Raw genomic sequence first — 17,919 nt, forward strand, 5'->3', positions numbered from 1 at the left:
TCAAAAGTATTGAAAAATAGGAATTGTAACTTTATTAGATTTGTATCTGCTGTTTATATGATTACATTCAAGTACACTTTATGCTTGAATTTCATATTTTCACACTTTTAACATTTTCATTAGAAAGGTTCATAGTCACAGCTAACAAAGCTGCCGAAGGCTTTGATTTCCAAATAAATATTTTTCAAAAATTATATATATTAAAAAAAAAGCTCAACTCCAAAATTTTCAGTGTTGGCCCCAGTGCTGGGTATCAAAAGTCAATGAAAAGGAAAATTAAGAATACTACAAACATAATACAAAAATTGTCCATAGTTTCATGTTGTTACTAAGAATAATCATTTAAATTGATACAGACTAGAGTAAGTTTTGATGACTTTAAAGAAGACCAGGGGTTGGAAATTGTGGATGGTCTGAAAACAGCCCTCAGGACGCAACCTATGAGGTAGGTTCAGTAAATAATATACCATTTATAATGGTGGTATTGATTTTTACCAAACAGTAGAAGTATACCATAGAAGTATTTTATGATGAAAAACACATGAATCATGTACAATTCCATCTTAGTCATAATTATGCCCCTGCCATAGCAAAGGGGTCATTAATTTTTACCCTTCTTCATTTGCACATTGTTTTTTACGTCTGAAAGATGTTTTCCGTTTTTTGACTAGTTTGCCATTACCAAATGTAATGATGCTTATTACAAAAAAACTCAGATAAAGTTTGAAATTTGGTGGTGACAGTTTAACCGTTCTAGAGTTATGCCCCATCATAAATGAAATAAAATGAAAGTTGATAAACTTTTCATTTCCGTTCTCTAACTTTAGTTTGCCTCAACCAAATGTTATGCAACTAATACACAATGCCTATAACCACAAAATACAGACCAAGTTAGAATATAGAGGTGTCACCTTTATTGTTCTAGAGTTATGTCCCTTCATAACTTTATATGATATACAAGAGGGCATCATCTGTGTCCCATGGACACATTCCATATTTCATTTTTTTGTGAAATGCATGGTTAAGCTTCTTTTGTACATGTATTTGTTACTTCATGTTTTCAAATATATAAATACATTAATTAGATACAGAACACAAAATTTTATAAAAAGCTTAGAATTCACATATATTTAGCAATATAAATATCTATTTATATATAAATATTGAATACATTTTTCAGTTTCGTGACAAGATTTCTGGACAAGGAAGGTTTAGAATGTTTGCTGAATTTTCTGAAGAGAATGGACTTTACCACAATGGAAAGCAGTATACATACATCTGTTATAGGATGTATAAAGGCTCTTATGAATAATTCTGTAAGTTAAATTTATGGGAGCAGGGATGAATAACAAGGATAAAAAATGAATGACAAACTTTAAGGTTGGATCCCTTTTGGTGTCTTAAGCTCTTCAGTATTTATATTGGGTTTTTGATTTTCAAATGTTTTAGCCGCGAGCATCAACGAAGAATCAAAAAGTGTCAAAATCTACATCTTGTGCAGTTAAATTAGCACTGTCATGCAGATATATTGTATTGTACAGAAAAGTCTTCTTATTACAATAATAAATTAATAGTAGGATAAGCTAAAACAAAAGGACCTAAACTCCTAAGAAAATGCCATAACTCTATATCCATATAGACAGGCTTATTTATAAAAATACTGATCATCCATCGTTCATACAACCAGTAAGAATATTTACAACTTACTTCTGAAAGTCATTTTTAAAATGATGAGTAGACCTAGGCATGCCAATATTCTGTTTATCTTTCTTTATATAAATTGATATAAAACTATTGTCTATTTATATTCCTGTATTGTAGCAAGGAAGGGCTCATGTATTTGCTTTTCCTGATAGTGTCAACATCATCGCTCAAAGTTTATCAACAGAAAACATTAAAACAAAGACAGCTTTGTATGAAATTCTTGGTGCAATGTGTTTGGTTCCTGGTGGTCATAAAAAGGTTCTAGAGGCAATGCTACATTACCAGAAATATGCTGCAGAAAGAACCAGATTTCAGGTAACAGTCCTTTCAAATGAAGCATGCACTCCTTGAGTATTATAGCTTTATAGCAGAAAGCAGATATTTGATACACCACTTTATCATAAAGAACAAGAATTGGATAAATATGATAGGACTAAAAACATAAGTAAATTAAATGGGTTTGAAATCAAGTAAATGTTTGTCATTTTCTTGTTAAAATTAATTCTTAGAATTTAAAAAAAAAGTTTTATACAATTTTCTATAAGAACTAAAATAGACCTCTCTTTAAAAAACAAATGTGACAGTCATAATAGTACAAATATGTATACATATTAAAGTAAAACTGTTCAGATAAACTGACAGTCTTGAAAAGGAGAAGAAAAACGTAATTACTTTACAATCCCTTGCTGAAAAATCTTGTAATAAGGGTGTAGATGTTACAGCAGCATTTGACAGTATTTGGGTGTTTAGGTTTCATGAAGTGATTCATCTTTTACATTGATTTATAACATATAAAAGTATGTAGATAGACATTATAGTTTCAACATAAAAAAGGAAGATATGGTATGATTGCCAATGAGACAACTCCCCACAAGAGACCAAATGACAAAGAATTAACAACTATAGGTCACTGTCAATGTTTAGTTACATTAAATTAGAAACATTATATTTTTTTTATTTATTAAAAATGTTGTTTTATTTGAACAGAGTTTGATATTTGACCTTGAGAGAAGTACAGGAAGATACAGAGAGGAAGTGAATCTAAAGACAGCCATAATGTCTTTCATAAATGCTGCTCTCAAATATGGTCCTGGGCAGGTACAAATCTCATTAAATCTTAGTAAAAGCTAACAGCTGTTTTCTGATGTGACTATAACCAGGATATTCTCATGAATATTTTCAATCAATCATGTTTACTTTTTATTCTTGTCAAAATTTAATTTACATGTAGGAATTGGATCTGATTGATGACAACTATAGTTTGGTCATTATGGATACACCTGTTTACAGTTAAGCATAGGGAACATGTAAAATTGTTATCCTTTTCTCACGGTAGTCTCTATTATGGTTCATTGGGGGATGCATGGCATTTTATATAGACCCAACCCTCTATATTATAAAGTGTTCAATTAACTTATAATTATAATTCTTACAATTTTTTTTAAAAGAAAATGCAAGTGCCCACAATCAACTTATTTTAGTGTCTCTTATCCTTTCTATATATATAAATTTGAAACAGTCTTAAGAATAAACCATATAATTTTTATTTTGTTTTTCTCTGTTAAAGCAAGTATACCACAAAGGAAATAAATCTTGTTCAATACTGCATTATCAAAAAGCAACAAAGGATTTACTTTATAAAAAGAACCTTAAATACAGATCATTATTGCTTGAATTACTTTATTTTTTATTTCAACAAAATATATTGTTTTATCTATTTTACAGGAAAGTTTAGAATTTCGTCTTCATCTTCGATATGAGTTTCTTATGCTTGGTATACAGCCTGTTATAGATAAACTAAGAAACCATGGAAATGCTACTTTAGATAGGTAGGTTTCTTTATCATTTCTAAATACCAATTCAGGATAGAGATTTTTTTAAAGAAACTTGAAAGTGGGTCTTATTGGGGTCTAAGCGTGACGATGGATTCCCAATTTTTTGCAAGCGTGACAGGTGAAAGTCAAATTATTGTGTCGTGAAAACAGGAAATGAAGTCTAGCGGGACACGGGAAATTACAAAAAAAATGAGAATTGCTTATGTACATAGTGTAAGCGGGATACTGGAATATGACATAACAGTAAGCAGGATCCGGAATCAGAACCCCCCAATGAGATCCCCTTGAAATAAACACGGATCATTGCAATAACTGGATTCACTACAAATTTTTGTTACAATATTAGATATCAAAGGACACATACCTTGGAATTGATTTCTGTCTGTCTTGTTGAGAATGTATCAATTAGAAGAGATAGGATGCAAAATGAGGCAGCAAATTAAAAATGCAATAAATTGCATGATGAAAAAAACATCTAGAGGTTTACATATTTTTTCAATAATAGATCAGTGTCTCATGACTTTTATCTATATCTGTACATTTGAGCATAGACAAGCTTTTAATGAATTGAACAGAGGCGACAGAAGATTTATAAGCCTCTCCAGATTCTCAAAAGGATAGAAAAATATGTATTTTAAAATCATTTATCAACACAAATTATAAGAAATAGAAAAGAAAAAATCCTTTTAAATTGTTTTTTTTTAAATGCTATATATCTTAGAAAAAAGTCATATAAAAAGTAAAATAAAACTTCAGCAAAGGAATTTCAAAGATTTATAAAAAACTTCAAATGTTATTCATTAAAACACATTGAAGTACTCATTCAATAGTGCAACTAAAAACTTTTGTTCTTGAATCAATTTACTTTGCTGGAGGAAATGTGTTTTTATTTAGACATTATATTATATTTCATAAAATGATTATGACAATATTTACATTTAAGTTTTGTTATGTTATTTCAGACATTTAGACTACTTTGAAATGATGAGAAATGCTGATGAAAAGCAGTTATGCTCAAGATTTGAAAATGTAAGTCATTTAAGCATGGCTATATTGTAAATTCTGAAAAATGCAACAGGGTTATAATCACAATAATTTAAACTCACAATATGAATTGAACAGGATTTTTTCTCAATATCACAATAATTTCTGAATTTACAATATATCAATATTTGACAGCATAAATCTACTCAATAGGATTAAAATAGATTTCAGATTATTGTAAACAAAGAGTGGACACCAGATCTGGCAAGTCTCTATTCTTCTTTCTGTTTTGTGCACTGACCAAGTATGTCTTTTCAGAAAAAGAACTTATTACTAAATATTTTAGTCCTCTTATAGAATATAAAAAGTAAGTATACTAGAAGGAAGGATTTAACAGTGTAATTATACTCGTCATTCTTAGGTTTTTAAAATATAAAAGATAGACAGTTCTCAAACTTGTTTGATTTATATAAGACATTACCTTTGAAATTTGTTTTATTATTTCAGGTCCATGTAGATACAAAGAGTGCTTACAGTATGTTTGATGTACTGCGGAAGAAGTTAACCATGAGTAGTGCTTATCAAAATTTTATGTCTATAATGCAGCATCTTATTCTACTTCCATGTAGGTGTTAATTAATTTATTATACACCTTGATTTTTCAATAGCAAAAAAAAAATAACATTAGCTACGATGAATTTGATTTAAAAATGAAACTTCACATATCTATAACTCTCATATCTTATGAAAAAGGATTTTTGAATGTATTAAACAATAAAGAAGTTCAAATCTAGCTTGCATATTTCTGTATCTTCTGCAATAATCAGTCAAAAGCAAAGGAAATAAAAGGAACAGAGGGTTAAAAAGGATAATAGACTTATCAGATGATTTAGTTTTAGGCAGAAATAATTTTTACCATGGATGTCTTTTTACCATGTTGGGTCATATACAGGAAAAACGTGGAGGATAATCAGGCGCTTTAAAAAAAAATCATAATTAAAAATTTGGCAAGGAACTTTACTGGAATGATAAGTATGGGCTAATTTACTTTTCATTTATTAAAGTAACCAATGATTAGTTGATACATTCATTAAAAAAAGAGTGTGTAAGATACTAAATTCAAAATTTCATGAGAGCTATTGGACTTTATACTATTTTTTCTTTTTTTAACAAGGAAGAGAAAAAAAATCATACTTTTTTTATTGACTTGTTTTGTAGTTGGCAATGATATGAACATAGTTGGATTATGGAAAGTGATTGACCAGATTGTGCAACAAGTAGTGCTACAACAGAAGAATGGCAAGGATCCAGATGTGGGAACAGTAGAAATGAATGTCAAAAATATTGTTAGACAGTGAGTCATATAGATATTTTTATTTTAAACAGCTTCTTGCAGATGAATGAAAAAATCTATGCTAATTTTATACTTCTTTCAGTAGGGGTTTCTGGAGGTTTTTGAACAACTTGGTAAAGACCAGCTAATCTCATGAAAAAAAAGTTTCATTGACTTCAATGAATGAATTTTGTTAATTATTGTTAAAAGGATAAATAAACTAGTGTTTTTCTATTAAAAAAAAGTTCAATCACAAAAATACTGAACTTAGAGGAAAATCAATTCAGAAAGTCCCTAATCAAATTGCAAAATCAAATAACAAAACACATCAAAAATGAATGGACAAGAACTGTCATATTTCTGACTTGGTACAGGCATTTTCTAATGTAGAAAATGGTGGATTAAACCTGGTTTTATAGCGCTAACTTTTTCACTTTGATGACAGTCTCATCAAATTCTGTTATATTTACAATGATGCATGAAGTAAACAGACACAATAAATAAAATAGTCAAAATATGGGTACAGCAGTCATCATCTTGTAACAATTTTAAAAGGAACAATTTAACAGAACACAAAAACATTTATCTACAAACACATTCATTGATTCAGGTGTCTGACGTCAGAAAATTTTATACGTCACATATATTTGTTGTTCAATGTATGTGCAAACAATTTTAAAATTTCACATAGGCAATGTTAGACTCTTTAAAGACTCTTAATTGGTGCTCAAATTAAAACAGGTTTAAAAGGCCAAATTAAGAAAAAAGTTAAAAGGAATTGGTATTCCAATTTCTGAAAGGTTTTGCCAAATACAAAATTCAGCCAAAAATCCTTTCCTGTGGTTGAATTTTGTGTCAATTTCTCTTTTCAAAATTCTCTTTTGCCTCTTATATTCTAACTGTTGACTTTGTAGAATGACCAGTGAGACAGACCTTAATAGTTTACAACAGAAATTAAAAGATCTGTCTAAACAGAATGAAGAAATGGAAAGTAAACTGGCAAAGAAAGACCATGAATGTGAAATTAAAAATGAAGAAAAGGTTAGATTACATTTAGATTAAGAAAATTTAATAAAGTTTTTTAGTGTCCCTGGCTCAAAATTTTACCTTTGTTGGTCTTTCAGTTTTGTTTCCTTTCTGTAACATAAGTTTGCCTCAATCAAATGTTATGAATCTTATACACATTGCGTATTACTAAAAAAAACTCAGATCAAGCATGATTTGGGGTAATGTCACTTTTATCGTTCTTGAGTTGTGTCCCTTTATAATGTAATATGCAAGTGGGGGCATCATCTGTGTCCCATGAACACGTTCCATTTATTTTTCTATGATCCTGTTGTGCTGTTATTAATAGTACCTTGAATGAATTAATTTAGCTTATACCTGAATTTTGCTTAGCATTATAGATCACATCATCCTTTTTGTTAAGATTTATAAGGATGGAACTGTTGTTAAGAAATAAATCTCTACTTATTTATATAAGTAATTGAAGCTGAAGATTCTGAGAGATCAATAGTCATGTAATCTTGAAAGAAAACACAAGTTTTTTTTATTTGAAACATGTTTTTATCTAGTAAGATTCATGCTATAATATAAATTGTGTTTGTATGATTTAGAATGGCAATACTTGTCACATTAAAAGATATTGGTTTCTATTGATTAGGCTGAGTTAGCAGCTACAGTAACAAGAATGGTGGCAAAACTTGATAGTCAAACAGATTTAAAACAAGTTATAGATAAACTCAATATGGAAATTGAAATGCTCAAAGCCCAGGTATGTAAAACTCTGTCAGATTGAATCTCATAGCAGTTGACAAAGCACAGCTGAGTAGTTTGAATAATATGTATACCATTAATATAGACCAATATAGAAATTTTGTTTTTTCCCCCAGTTTGCTTGAATTAACTAATAAAAAGAATTCTTACCTTGAAATATTGACTCAAAAGACTACAGTTTTACTGATGATACATGAAAATTGTTCCTCCTATTGAATTGATATGCCTGAATAACATACAAGAACACAACAACACTGATCTATCCTCATGTCTGCTAGCTGAACTTTATGTACAAATAAGAAGAGGTGGTATAACTGCCAAACGAAACAACTCTCCACCAGAGAATAAATTAAGCTATTTTTATACTATTATGTTCACATTTGTACAATTTCCTTTTGGTCACTTTTCTTAAAGGAGATAGTTTTAGTGACTGTGGAAAACCATTGATATCAAAAACATGATTGAAAATTTCCCTGTGTTACATTACTGCAGTACATGTAATTGTTTAGTGACATTACAGGAACATATCTATGTTTTTGTATTTTGTATTTTACAGTTAGCTGCCAAACCTACAGACAGTAGATTATCAGACATGGTCATCAACTCTTGTAGTATACCTGATGATGCTAAAGTAGGAATCTCAACTTCAGCTGCAGACGCATACTACAAATCATTAGCTCCAGCACCCCCACCCCCTATGGCTCCACCACCACCCCCAGCACCAGGTAAAGATCATGCCAAATTTGGTATCCTAAACAAAATCTCAATCAATTGCTATTACCACTATTGGCACTAATTCAAGGAGTTTTATGGTTTGGATGCACAATTTGGTTATTGGGAATTGATTTAATATGAAGGAACAAGCTTGTATTTTCTGTATTCCATCATAACAGTTTCTTTAGAGGATGTGACTTTTAAAATTTGTTGTTCATATATTTAAAGTTTATTTAAAAGAGGGACGAAAGATACCAAAGGGACAGTCAAACTCATAAATCTAAAATAACTGACAACACCATTTAATTTACGGGTGTGATTACAACTTTATGATATACTATTTATTGTGCAATACATATGAATAAAAGTAGGTGTAAGTGCATTCAGTTAGATCTGAACCAGACTACATAACATAATTATAAAGATTAAATATCTAAAGGTCTGCATTACAGTCTTCTTTGGTGGATATATCACAGGTGTGTTCTTCATTGTCTGCTTTCAAGACAAGTTTTGAATGATTTGGAAAGTAAAATAAATTTTGAAAAGTTCTGATAAATGCAGCTTTTATCTGTAAGTGCTGTATTTCATTATCATTCATTGGCTATTTTTGTATAAATAGTGTGCACAACAAAACACTAGTTCAAAATATATTGAAAATTAGAACCCACAAAAATAAAGGAATCCACACACAGAATACTATAGTTAGCACTTTTACATTGTAATGTTTCATAACAAGTCTTTATCAATAACAAAAATGTACAGCCAATACTAAATAAATTTGATATATTGGTATTTAGAATATTAAATTTGCTGTTTACAGGTGCACCCCCTCCACCGCCAGCTCCAGGGATGATGTCAGGAAGGGGTCAATCCAGTAATCATCCTAAACCTAAAAAACCAATGAAGTCATTAAACTGGGACAAACTTCCAGATGTAAGTTGTAGATAAGATATTTATTGTGAAGTTGCTTAAAGGGGCACTAGCTGTCAAATTCATTGTAACCGATTTGACTCAAATTCTCATATTTGGTTTATAACAATGTAAAACATTTATCCAAACTATCAAAAGTCTAAAATAAACAGTTTACAGAGCATGGGGTAGATAATATATAGGTTCGTTTCGTGTGTATTTTAGTCCAGACGCCATCTAATTAACTATCGATTTGACCTCAGATGACCATATAAGCGATGTAAACAAAAATAAAGATACGAATAGATTAAACCAACACGTGCAATTGCATTTTTATAGGTCTGTTTGATTTTATTTTATAGATTAAAAATAGATGTTTCTCATTGTTTTTAACCATATAAGAATGATTTTATGTGCATCGAATTAGTAATCAAATGATTTACCGTAGTTTCACTTTCATTGTTGACATTCTTTTTCTTTAAATAACCAGTACACGTACAATGCATGCGTTGTCAATCTCTAGCTAGGGGTTAACTTGAAGTTCACATGAATACCGGTAAGAATGATGATGACGTTTTCACTTGCAAGTGAATCAGTCAAAAATTATGTTTAATCGCTTATTTCAACAAAATTAAAGGAAATTGATTGCTAAAAACAAATTATTATTTCATTATTCCAATTTGATTAATGATTGATCTAAAAAAAAATCATACTTTATTTTTTTATATATATCGTAGCTAGTGCCCCTTCAATGCATATTTTCTAACAGCAGGTCAGTATAATTTATATTGTATCAAGATCAAAGGTAAATTGAAGATACTTTGGTCAGCTGTTCTGTCCTGAGCTAGGTTGATTTAAGCTGATGTCAAATGTCTATATACCTATTACGTTAATAAAATGTTGAACTGACCTGTTTCATGAAGGGTGATGAAGGTTGTGGCATTTATTTAGTCTGCGTAAGGTATGGCAAAAATTATTTACCATATTTGCTCATTTGCTGGGTGAAACGGACTTATGAAAAAATTTAAACGTGAAAGGTTTTGTCAAGGACAAATCTTATTTTTATAATTTTAAAGAAACCACCATTGACAAAGTTTTGAAGATAAAAATAAGCTGTAAATATATTTTTTTACATTTTTCAAATATATTGTTAAATTTTACAGTGTCTTTGGAATACAAAATCTCTGATGCATAGCATTAATACATGTGATACTGTATCACTGATACATACTATTATTGAAACACATGTGTTATGGAAGAGATGGAAAATGATAATGAGATATTTTCAGCAGTATAAAAAAATGTCCTAAGTCATTATCCCTGTGTGTCATGATGTGGGGGATAAAACTTTATCCTAGATCTATTTTTAATTTTCTTCTCATGGATACATGGTGATATAAAAAAATGTAAAAATGTTTTCCTGGTTTTTTAAAAAGAAATTTTTATTTCAGATGGTTGTTTCTGGGACAGTTTGGAATCGTTTACAACATGAAAAGGTAAAAATTTATTCAAACAGAAAATAATTGTGTATCACTATTTTGGTTCATTCCAATCTACACAGATACATTTTGTAACTTGAATAAATAAGTTTCATGTTAGTTTAATGATTAAAAATAATAGAGTAATCTTTCTAACATAGCTGAACCCTTTGATGATTTGATTTTTCATATCTTGACCTTACATTATGACTGAAACTTAAACTGTACAAAATACAGCCTATCAAATCAAATCAAATCACCAGCAAAAGCTATTAAGCATCAATAATTTATCATATAATGACCCCTTCTAGCCAAAAATATTAATATTTAAAGCGTTACTTTGACAGAAACGAGTCTCAGAAAACACCTCTTGTATGCACTTCTCTAAACTGACACAACTTCCAAATATTGGCAAAGTTCCAATTTTCACACAACAGACAAAACAATGAGTTTTTATTAATCTGTAACATACATTTTGTGATTCTATCATTGAATATATCATTATATAATGTCAAAATAATATTTTTTCTAAGTTCAAAAATTTTGCGATTTCGATGAAATTTCAAAGATTTTCGGATTTCCCATTTGCTAAAAATAGAAACATGTGTTACTAAAAATAGCACAAACAGGTATAATTTGAAACACTTTCAAAGTGATGCTGAGTCATTTGACATTCCAACAAACAACACAAAAAAACAAATCTCAATAGTTGCTTCTGGACAATTTTTCAAATTTTGCATGGTTTTCTCTGAGATCAGCTCTTAAACAGTTTTAAACTTTTTTGCTCATATTCTGCTGGTATTTTAATGCAATGATTTGTCTGGTTTGTTTTTAGGTGTATCCAAAACTAGATTTAAATGATTTTGAAAAGACATTTTCTGCCTATCAAAAAAAGATAGAAGGTGAAGAACAATCTAGTAGGACTAGTAAACACAAAGAGTTAGCTTTGATTGATGGACGTCGTGCTCAAAACTGTACAATATTGTTATCTAAACTGAAACTAAGCAACGAGGAAGTAATAAAGGCTGTGACAGACATGGACAGTAGAGAGGATTTACCTAAGGACATGTTAGAACAGGTAAACTCAAACATAAAACAGTGATTATCATAAGAGTTATTGCTTTTTTACCTGCCTCTTGCATAATTCTGATATAACTGCAAATCTTGACTCTACTGCCAGAGCAGATGTGAAATGATTTCTCATTGCAATTATTACGCTGGTTTTGATATATGTAGTTTTTCGAATGAATCACTGGATCTGAACTTAACTTGACTTGACTGTTCGATTAAAGTATTGTATAAAATAGGCCTGGTCACAATGATTTTTTAATTGACCTCTTAAAAAAAAGAGATAGGAAATATATTAATGTTTTACTTAAATCAATATTTTTTTAGAGACAACTTACGTTATTTTAAAACACAAAGAATTTAAAGCACAAAGAACCATAGATTCTATGAAAAAAAAAACATAGCAAAAACAACTTTACCTTACAGAATTACTCTTGAAACTGTCTGAAATCTTCAACCTACTGTATTGTTGAATCATTGTTGTATATGAATATGATTGACATGGTAAACATCAAGCAGACACAAATATTATAAAGACATATATAGATTTGTGTATTCTTTCTTTCAACTCTTTGTATTGTTTTTTTTTTTAGTTATTAAAATTTGTGCCAACTGCAGAAGAAATCCAAACATTAAATGAGCATTCACAGGAAGTAGATAATATGGCAAGAGCAGACAGATTCTTGTTTGAAGCCAGCCAGTAAGTGTGTCATGGATTAACAAACATATTTATTTTGTGACTGCCATGAACTCACATTTTGTTTTATGCAATCAATACTCTTTAATTGCCAACTAATTTAGTGTATTTTCTTGACTGACTATCCAAAATCACTGAATAAAATCATGAAGAAAATTACAAATATTCATCCAAATGCATATTTGTTGGCAAAGATAATCTAAGTTGAACACAAAAAAAAATACTAGTAAAAAGTAACAACTAAAATTGATCAAATAAAATGTTTTAAATAATTTGAATCCTTTTTATTTCCTATATTTATCATTTAGAGTTTAAATTTTTAAAGACATAAATGAAGTTCTGGGGTTTTTCTGTATGGTAATCTATAATACATGAGGTGTATTTTTTCCAGAGTTTTCCATTATGAAGCTATTTTAAAAGCCCTTTATTTCAAGAAAAAGTTCCCAGAGCGATTAGGTGATATCAGACCAAAGATAAATGGTAAGTATTTATATTTCTTCATGAGGAAAGAGAAATGTTTGGTTACGAAGGTAGGAATACCTGATGGTGTGCAAGAAAAAATGAAATATTTTTTATCATTTTTATTTAGAACTGATGAAAAACATTTTAAAAATTGTATACCTGAACAAATTTGTGAATTTAAGACAAAAGTAAGCATATTATTTACTTTTGCTGGATTCTCAGGTGACAGGGAAGAGAATTTTGTTTTAGGTCAGTTATATATAGCAAAACCATACAAAATTTTCTTAACAAGAGTTGATTCAGTTTAAGTTGAGACAAAATTCAAGCATTATTAATGTTCAATGTCCTGCTGTTGCCAGTTTTGTAACATTTTACTCTATTTCTAAGAAAATTTAGCACAAAACCTTATATAGATTCCATCGCTGCATCAACTCTAATACAAAATTTCTCCACTGTTTATATAATTAACCAGTCAAGTAATGTATAAATCTGTTAAAATTAAGAGATTTTCAAATATCTTATTAATGAGGCATTGTCTAACAGACTAGAAAAACTGTTTTCAGTCTTTCTAAACAAAGGTTTGATTCAGTGTGAGTTTTGATATATCCAGAAATTTTCATCTTTCACAATACATTTTATTTTTAGCTGTGATAGATTCATCAAACACAATGATGAAAAGTACAAAGTTACGACAACTCCTAGAGATAATCTTAGCCCTAGGTAACTTTATGAACAGAGGACAGAGAGGAAACGCCAAAGGTTTTAAACTGAACAGTCTAAACAACATGTTAGACACTAAATCAAGTATGGATAGAAATGTTACACTGCTACATTATCTGGTGGACGTACTGGAGAAAAGGGTGAGAATTATTTATAAATTATAAAGCAAAAGTAAAAAAATTATTAAGAAAAAACATTCATATTAGTAATAATTACCAAGTAAGATATTGTGAGCTTAAGTTTTATAGTTAAGGTCTTGATCAGGTTGATCCAACAGAGTTGTCTTAAAAAAGGAGAAAAAAGAATAATGAGGTGCTAAAATATAAAAAAAAAAAAAAATCCCATAAAAAATATATATAAAAATATATATAAAAATACTAAATTACATAGAGAAAATGGCCTAAAATTTAATGAATACAGAAATAAAGACCCCCATATTAACCCTCAAAGCTGATAATTTACTAAGAATTATGAAATTCTAATATGGCATGTCATATGGTTTGTACATCAAAATCTCATATATTTGGAATGACATTATCCATTTTAATATGAAGTGGCATCAGTTTTTGGTATGTTTTTGTATAAGTAATAATATAATCATGGAAAGCAGAGCTATATTTTACTAATTCATATAGATATATATTTTTGACAAAACTATTTTGTCCCATATAATGCCTTATTAAAACATTTTGTGATAATAAAACTTTAATATATTCCAATAAGCTGAGGATGTCCATAACTTACTCAATCGCATAGTGGACTTGGGTATTTGTCATTTTGAAAATCAAGTATGGATTACACCGTCACAGTGATTTCCACATCCAAAGCAAACTTCTTCTTCAAAGAAAACCTCAGTAATTTTTTTTTATTGATTTTATTTCAGTTCCCCAAGATCATGCCACTAGAAAGTGAGTTGCCAGATGTAAAGGTGGCTTCAAAAGTCAAGTAAGTCAGACTATATTTTCAAGTTTGCTATTTAAATAAAGCCAGTGAAAAAGCTTAGGGAATTAGTAAAAAATTGTAATTTATTCAGAGATCATCATTATAAATTAGAACAAACAGATAAAACTCAGTTGAAAAGGTCATGATTCATCAGATCGATACAATTCAGAAAAATAGATAAAATGAAAAAATACGCAAAAAGTACTTGCAGAAAAACTCATCCAATGCCCATATTTCAAACAATGAATAGACCATGATTTCCCATCTAGATCATGTTTGATTGATGAAAAATCTTCAGAATTTAGACCAATCACAGAAACTGTACAAAGTATTGAAAAATGGGAAAAAAGATGATGTGGAGTGTATGTCAATTAAATAGCACACGAACATAGTTTTAGAAAAAGGAAACGAAAAAAAAACAACAAGAAAAGTGTCTTAACCAAAAATGTTTATTTTGTATGTAATATCTTATTTTTCAGCATGGGAGAGTTGGACAAAGAAATAGTTGTTTTGAGGTCAGGTCTTTCAGAGATAGAAAAGGTATGCATTATTTTTATAAGCAATGATCAACCTGAATTTATTGCCAAAATACAAGGTGGAAAATAGATTATATATAATACATAATGCCAAGAGAGTATACTTTATATGGGGCAATTGAGTAAACAAATCAGATAACAAAATATCTAGCAATGAGTTTACATATTTAGGACTATGCACTAGCATAATATTTGTAAGAAAGAAAGTGACTTGTTGCCACAGTAATGTATAATGTTCAGGCATGAGGAAAGAAGGCATGAAACATATAGATTCAGTCACAAAAAATGTCATACTATCCTTAAAAGTGAAATCATCTTAAACTCAACCTAAAAATTTCATGATTGTTACATATACTGATACTTGAAAATCGCATCAGTATGCAGATTGGGAAGTTGAAATAGGTGCAAAAAAATCATTTAATTACACTCTGAATAAACAGTATTAAAGTTATTTAATACTCCAGCATTTACCTTCACTTTCTGTCCATTCATCTTAGGGTGCTACTGAACAGAATGATATGTATGCTTCATAACCACGATGAGTTGTAACATGTGTACACTTTTTGAAAGACAGTTGCTTTCTGTTTGACTTTAAAAAAATACATAAGATTTTTCAATATTTTGAATGACCTTACTGTCATTTTCACACATTGATCCGTACTATTGAATATAATAGATCTCTATGGTCTGCAGCAAAACAGTGATGACATGTAACTTGTAAGGGCTTTTCATATAAGTTAGACACCTTCTGCTTGTTTTATATACTTTGACTAATGAGTTGGTCATGCTTAGCTTACAGCACATGCAGTCTTGTTATCTATGGTTCTTGAAGCCAAAAATCTTTGAAAGTGCTTTTTGTACATGTACTTTTTTTCAGAAAACCTAGGTATAGGGTTGTAGTGTCACTTACTTGTCAGTCACATGTAAGAGAACAAATATTTATCTTTTTAGGAGATAGTATTGTTTGAGAAGCAGTCCATGCATGGTAAAGTGAGATTTGTCAGTGTGATGACGGATTTTGTAGCTGTGGCATCTTATAACGTATCAGAAATAGAGGAAGCCTATATAGAAATGATAAATAAGGTATTATAAAAAATTAATATATCTTTTAACTTGTAGTATGTAGAGTGAAATAAGTGTCAGTACATCTTGTTTATCATATTACTGTTGTTTAATGCTCTTATGTTCATCAAAGTTTTTAACAGATTTAAAATTAATTTTGAAATATGATTTTTTTTTATACAAATTCATTGAAATATTTAAAAAATGTAATAAATGTGAAACATATTATGTAAATAATTTAAAAGAAAGTGAAGGTAAATCTATGATTTGTTTTATTAAAGTTTAAAGAAGCAGCAAAATCCTTTGGAGATATCTCAGATGATTCTAAACCTGATGATTTCTTTGGAATCATGGATACTTTCATAAATTCAATAAACGATGCAAAACAAGAAAATGAGAGAATAAGACAGTTGAAAGAAGAAGAAGAAAGAAGGGCAAAATTAGAAGAACAGGTAAAAGTAATTGAAGAAACAAGATATTTTGACTATTTGCAAAACATGCAATAAGAATAAGAATAAAATGTTGCATAATTTTCACAAACTACACATCTAAAATGTAGTTTTGATATTTGTTTGAAAATTTCTATTTTATTGTGGTTTTGAGAATATGATAAGTAAATTCTATAAATGCTTGTGGAATGGCTTCATAAAATTTTCTAACCAACTATATATATGCCAATAATGTCTGTTTGTTGTTTGTTAGAGGCATAATGTTCTGCATCTGATTAGGGCACTAAGTTCCTGATATGAAAATAACAATTTTTAGTCTATAATAAAAGAAAGAACTTATTGTTTTTTAATTGTTCACAACTGCAATGTTTATTATCAAAAGCAACAAACATATTCTTTGTATCTGTATTTTTGTATTCGTATCCCTGAAGCAAATTAATGTTCTGGAGAAATCTTTGAAAAACATTGGCATTTTGTGTAGAAGAGAACGAGAACAGTGATGAATGTGTTTTAATGATAGTAAAAATTGTATTAATAAATGTCCAAATGTCTTATTTTTAGATGAGAAGAGAAAGGGAAAAATCAAGAATGAAAAAAGGGGAGAATTCAAATGGCAAAGCTGGATCTGCCAAAGGTAATCTTGCAGTAAAATAACTACTCAAAGTTAATATTGCTCATTTTATATTGGCAATAAGAGTTCAAGTAGAAGTTTTTTTAGGGATCTCGCTTGCATGTGGTTAATTTTAATGTAAATAGTAAATTAAATTAGGTTGATCTTTACTTAAATTAATAGCCTTTTCAAGAAACATTTTATGTGAAAAGTTTAAATTTTTATAAAAAAAATTCATAGAATTTCAATTTTTGTAAAACAGTGTAATAAGACAGTTTTCAAGCTATATTTATCAGAACATAACATCACAATTGTTTTTAGCCACCTACCAACCTCAGTGTTCCAGCTAGGTTTTCAAAAGGGCAGGGTGCCAATCCTGAAAAAGGGCATTTAACGCGCGATATGATAATATGAAAAGGGCATATTTTAATAAAAGATGTTAATCAAATATTTGTGTTTATTTGTTGAATCACAGGTTATACAAGAACAACATCATTAGCCCATATAGAACTCTATCTTTCTAATTTTAAGGCTGAAAAACTTGTCAAGCAGCTTGTCACACAAGTTTTTTGATCATTGCTTGGCACAGTTGAACTTTATATGCAGTATGTTTTGAAAGGTGACCTGTTTCATACTGGGT

The 17,919-nt window shown here is 29.5% G+C and overlaps 1 protein-coding gene across 4 annotated transcripts in view; it reads left to right on the forward strand.

The window, feature by feature from the left end:
• The window catches only part of LOC134710421 (disheveled-associated activator of morphogenesis 1-A-like), a 42,315-nt gene that overhangs the window by 20,291 nt on the left and 4,105 nt on the right, over window positions 1-17,919 (forward strand). For all 4 annotated transcript variants that reach the window (XM_063570776.1, XM_063570775.1, XM_063570778.1 and 1 more), the window contains exons 5-26: window positions 357-445; window positions 1,181-1,316; window positions 1,822-2,019; window positions 2,692-2,802; window positions 3,430-3,533; window positions 4,502-4,568; window positions 5,031-5,148; window positions 5,742-5,877; window positions 6,771-6,897; window positions 7,520-7,630; window positions 8,189-8,357; window positions 9,167-9,279; window positions 10,707-10,751; window positions 11,569-11,811; window positions 12,395-12,501; window positions 12,890-12,978; window positions 13,606-13,820; window positions 14,564-14,625; window positions 15,102-15,162; window positions 16,110-16,241; window positions 16,502-16,672; window positions 17,231-17,303. In XM_063570776.1, the coding sequence (XP_063426846.1) occupies window positions 357-445; window positions 1,181-1,316; window positions 1,822-2,019; window positions 2,692-2,802; window positions 3,430-3,533; window positions 4,502-4,568; window positions 5,031-5,148; window positions 5,742-5,877; window positions 6,771-6,897; window positions 7,520-7,630; window positions 8,189-8,357; window positions 9,167-9,279; window positions 10,707-10,751; window positions 11,569-11,811; window positions 12,395-12,501; window positions 12,890-12,978; window positions 13,606-13,820; window positions 14,564-14,625; window positions 15,102-15,162; window positions 16,110-16,241; window positions 16,502-16,672; window positions 17,231-17,303 (2,677 nt within the window). The remainder of the gene's footprint in view (window positions 1-356; window positions 446-1,180; window positions 1,317-1,821; window positions 2,020-2,691; window positions 2,803-3,429; window positions 3,534-4,501; window positions 4,569-5,030; window positions 5,149-5,741; window positions 5,878-6,770; window positions 6,898-7,519; window positions 7,631-8,188; window positions 8,358-9,166; window positions 9,280-10,706; window positions 10,752-11,568; window positions 11,812-12,394; window positions 12,502-12,889; window positions 12,979-13,605; window positions 13,821-14,563; window positions 14,626-15,101; window positions 15,163-16,109; window positions 16,242-16,501; window positions 16,673-17,230; window positions 17,304-17,919) is intronic.

This window comes from Mytilus trossulus, chromosome 3 (genome assembly GCF_036588685.1).
Source record: "Mytilus trossulus isolate FHL-02 chromosome 3, PNRI_Mtr1.1.1.hap1, whole genome shotgun sequence".
Lineage (NCBI taxonomy): Eukaryota > Metazoa > Mollusca > Bivalvia > Mytilida > Mytilidae > Mytilus > Mytilus trossulus.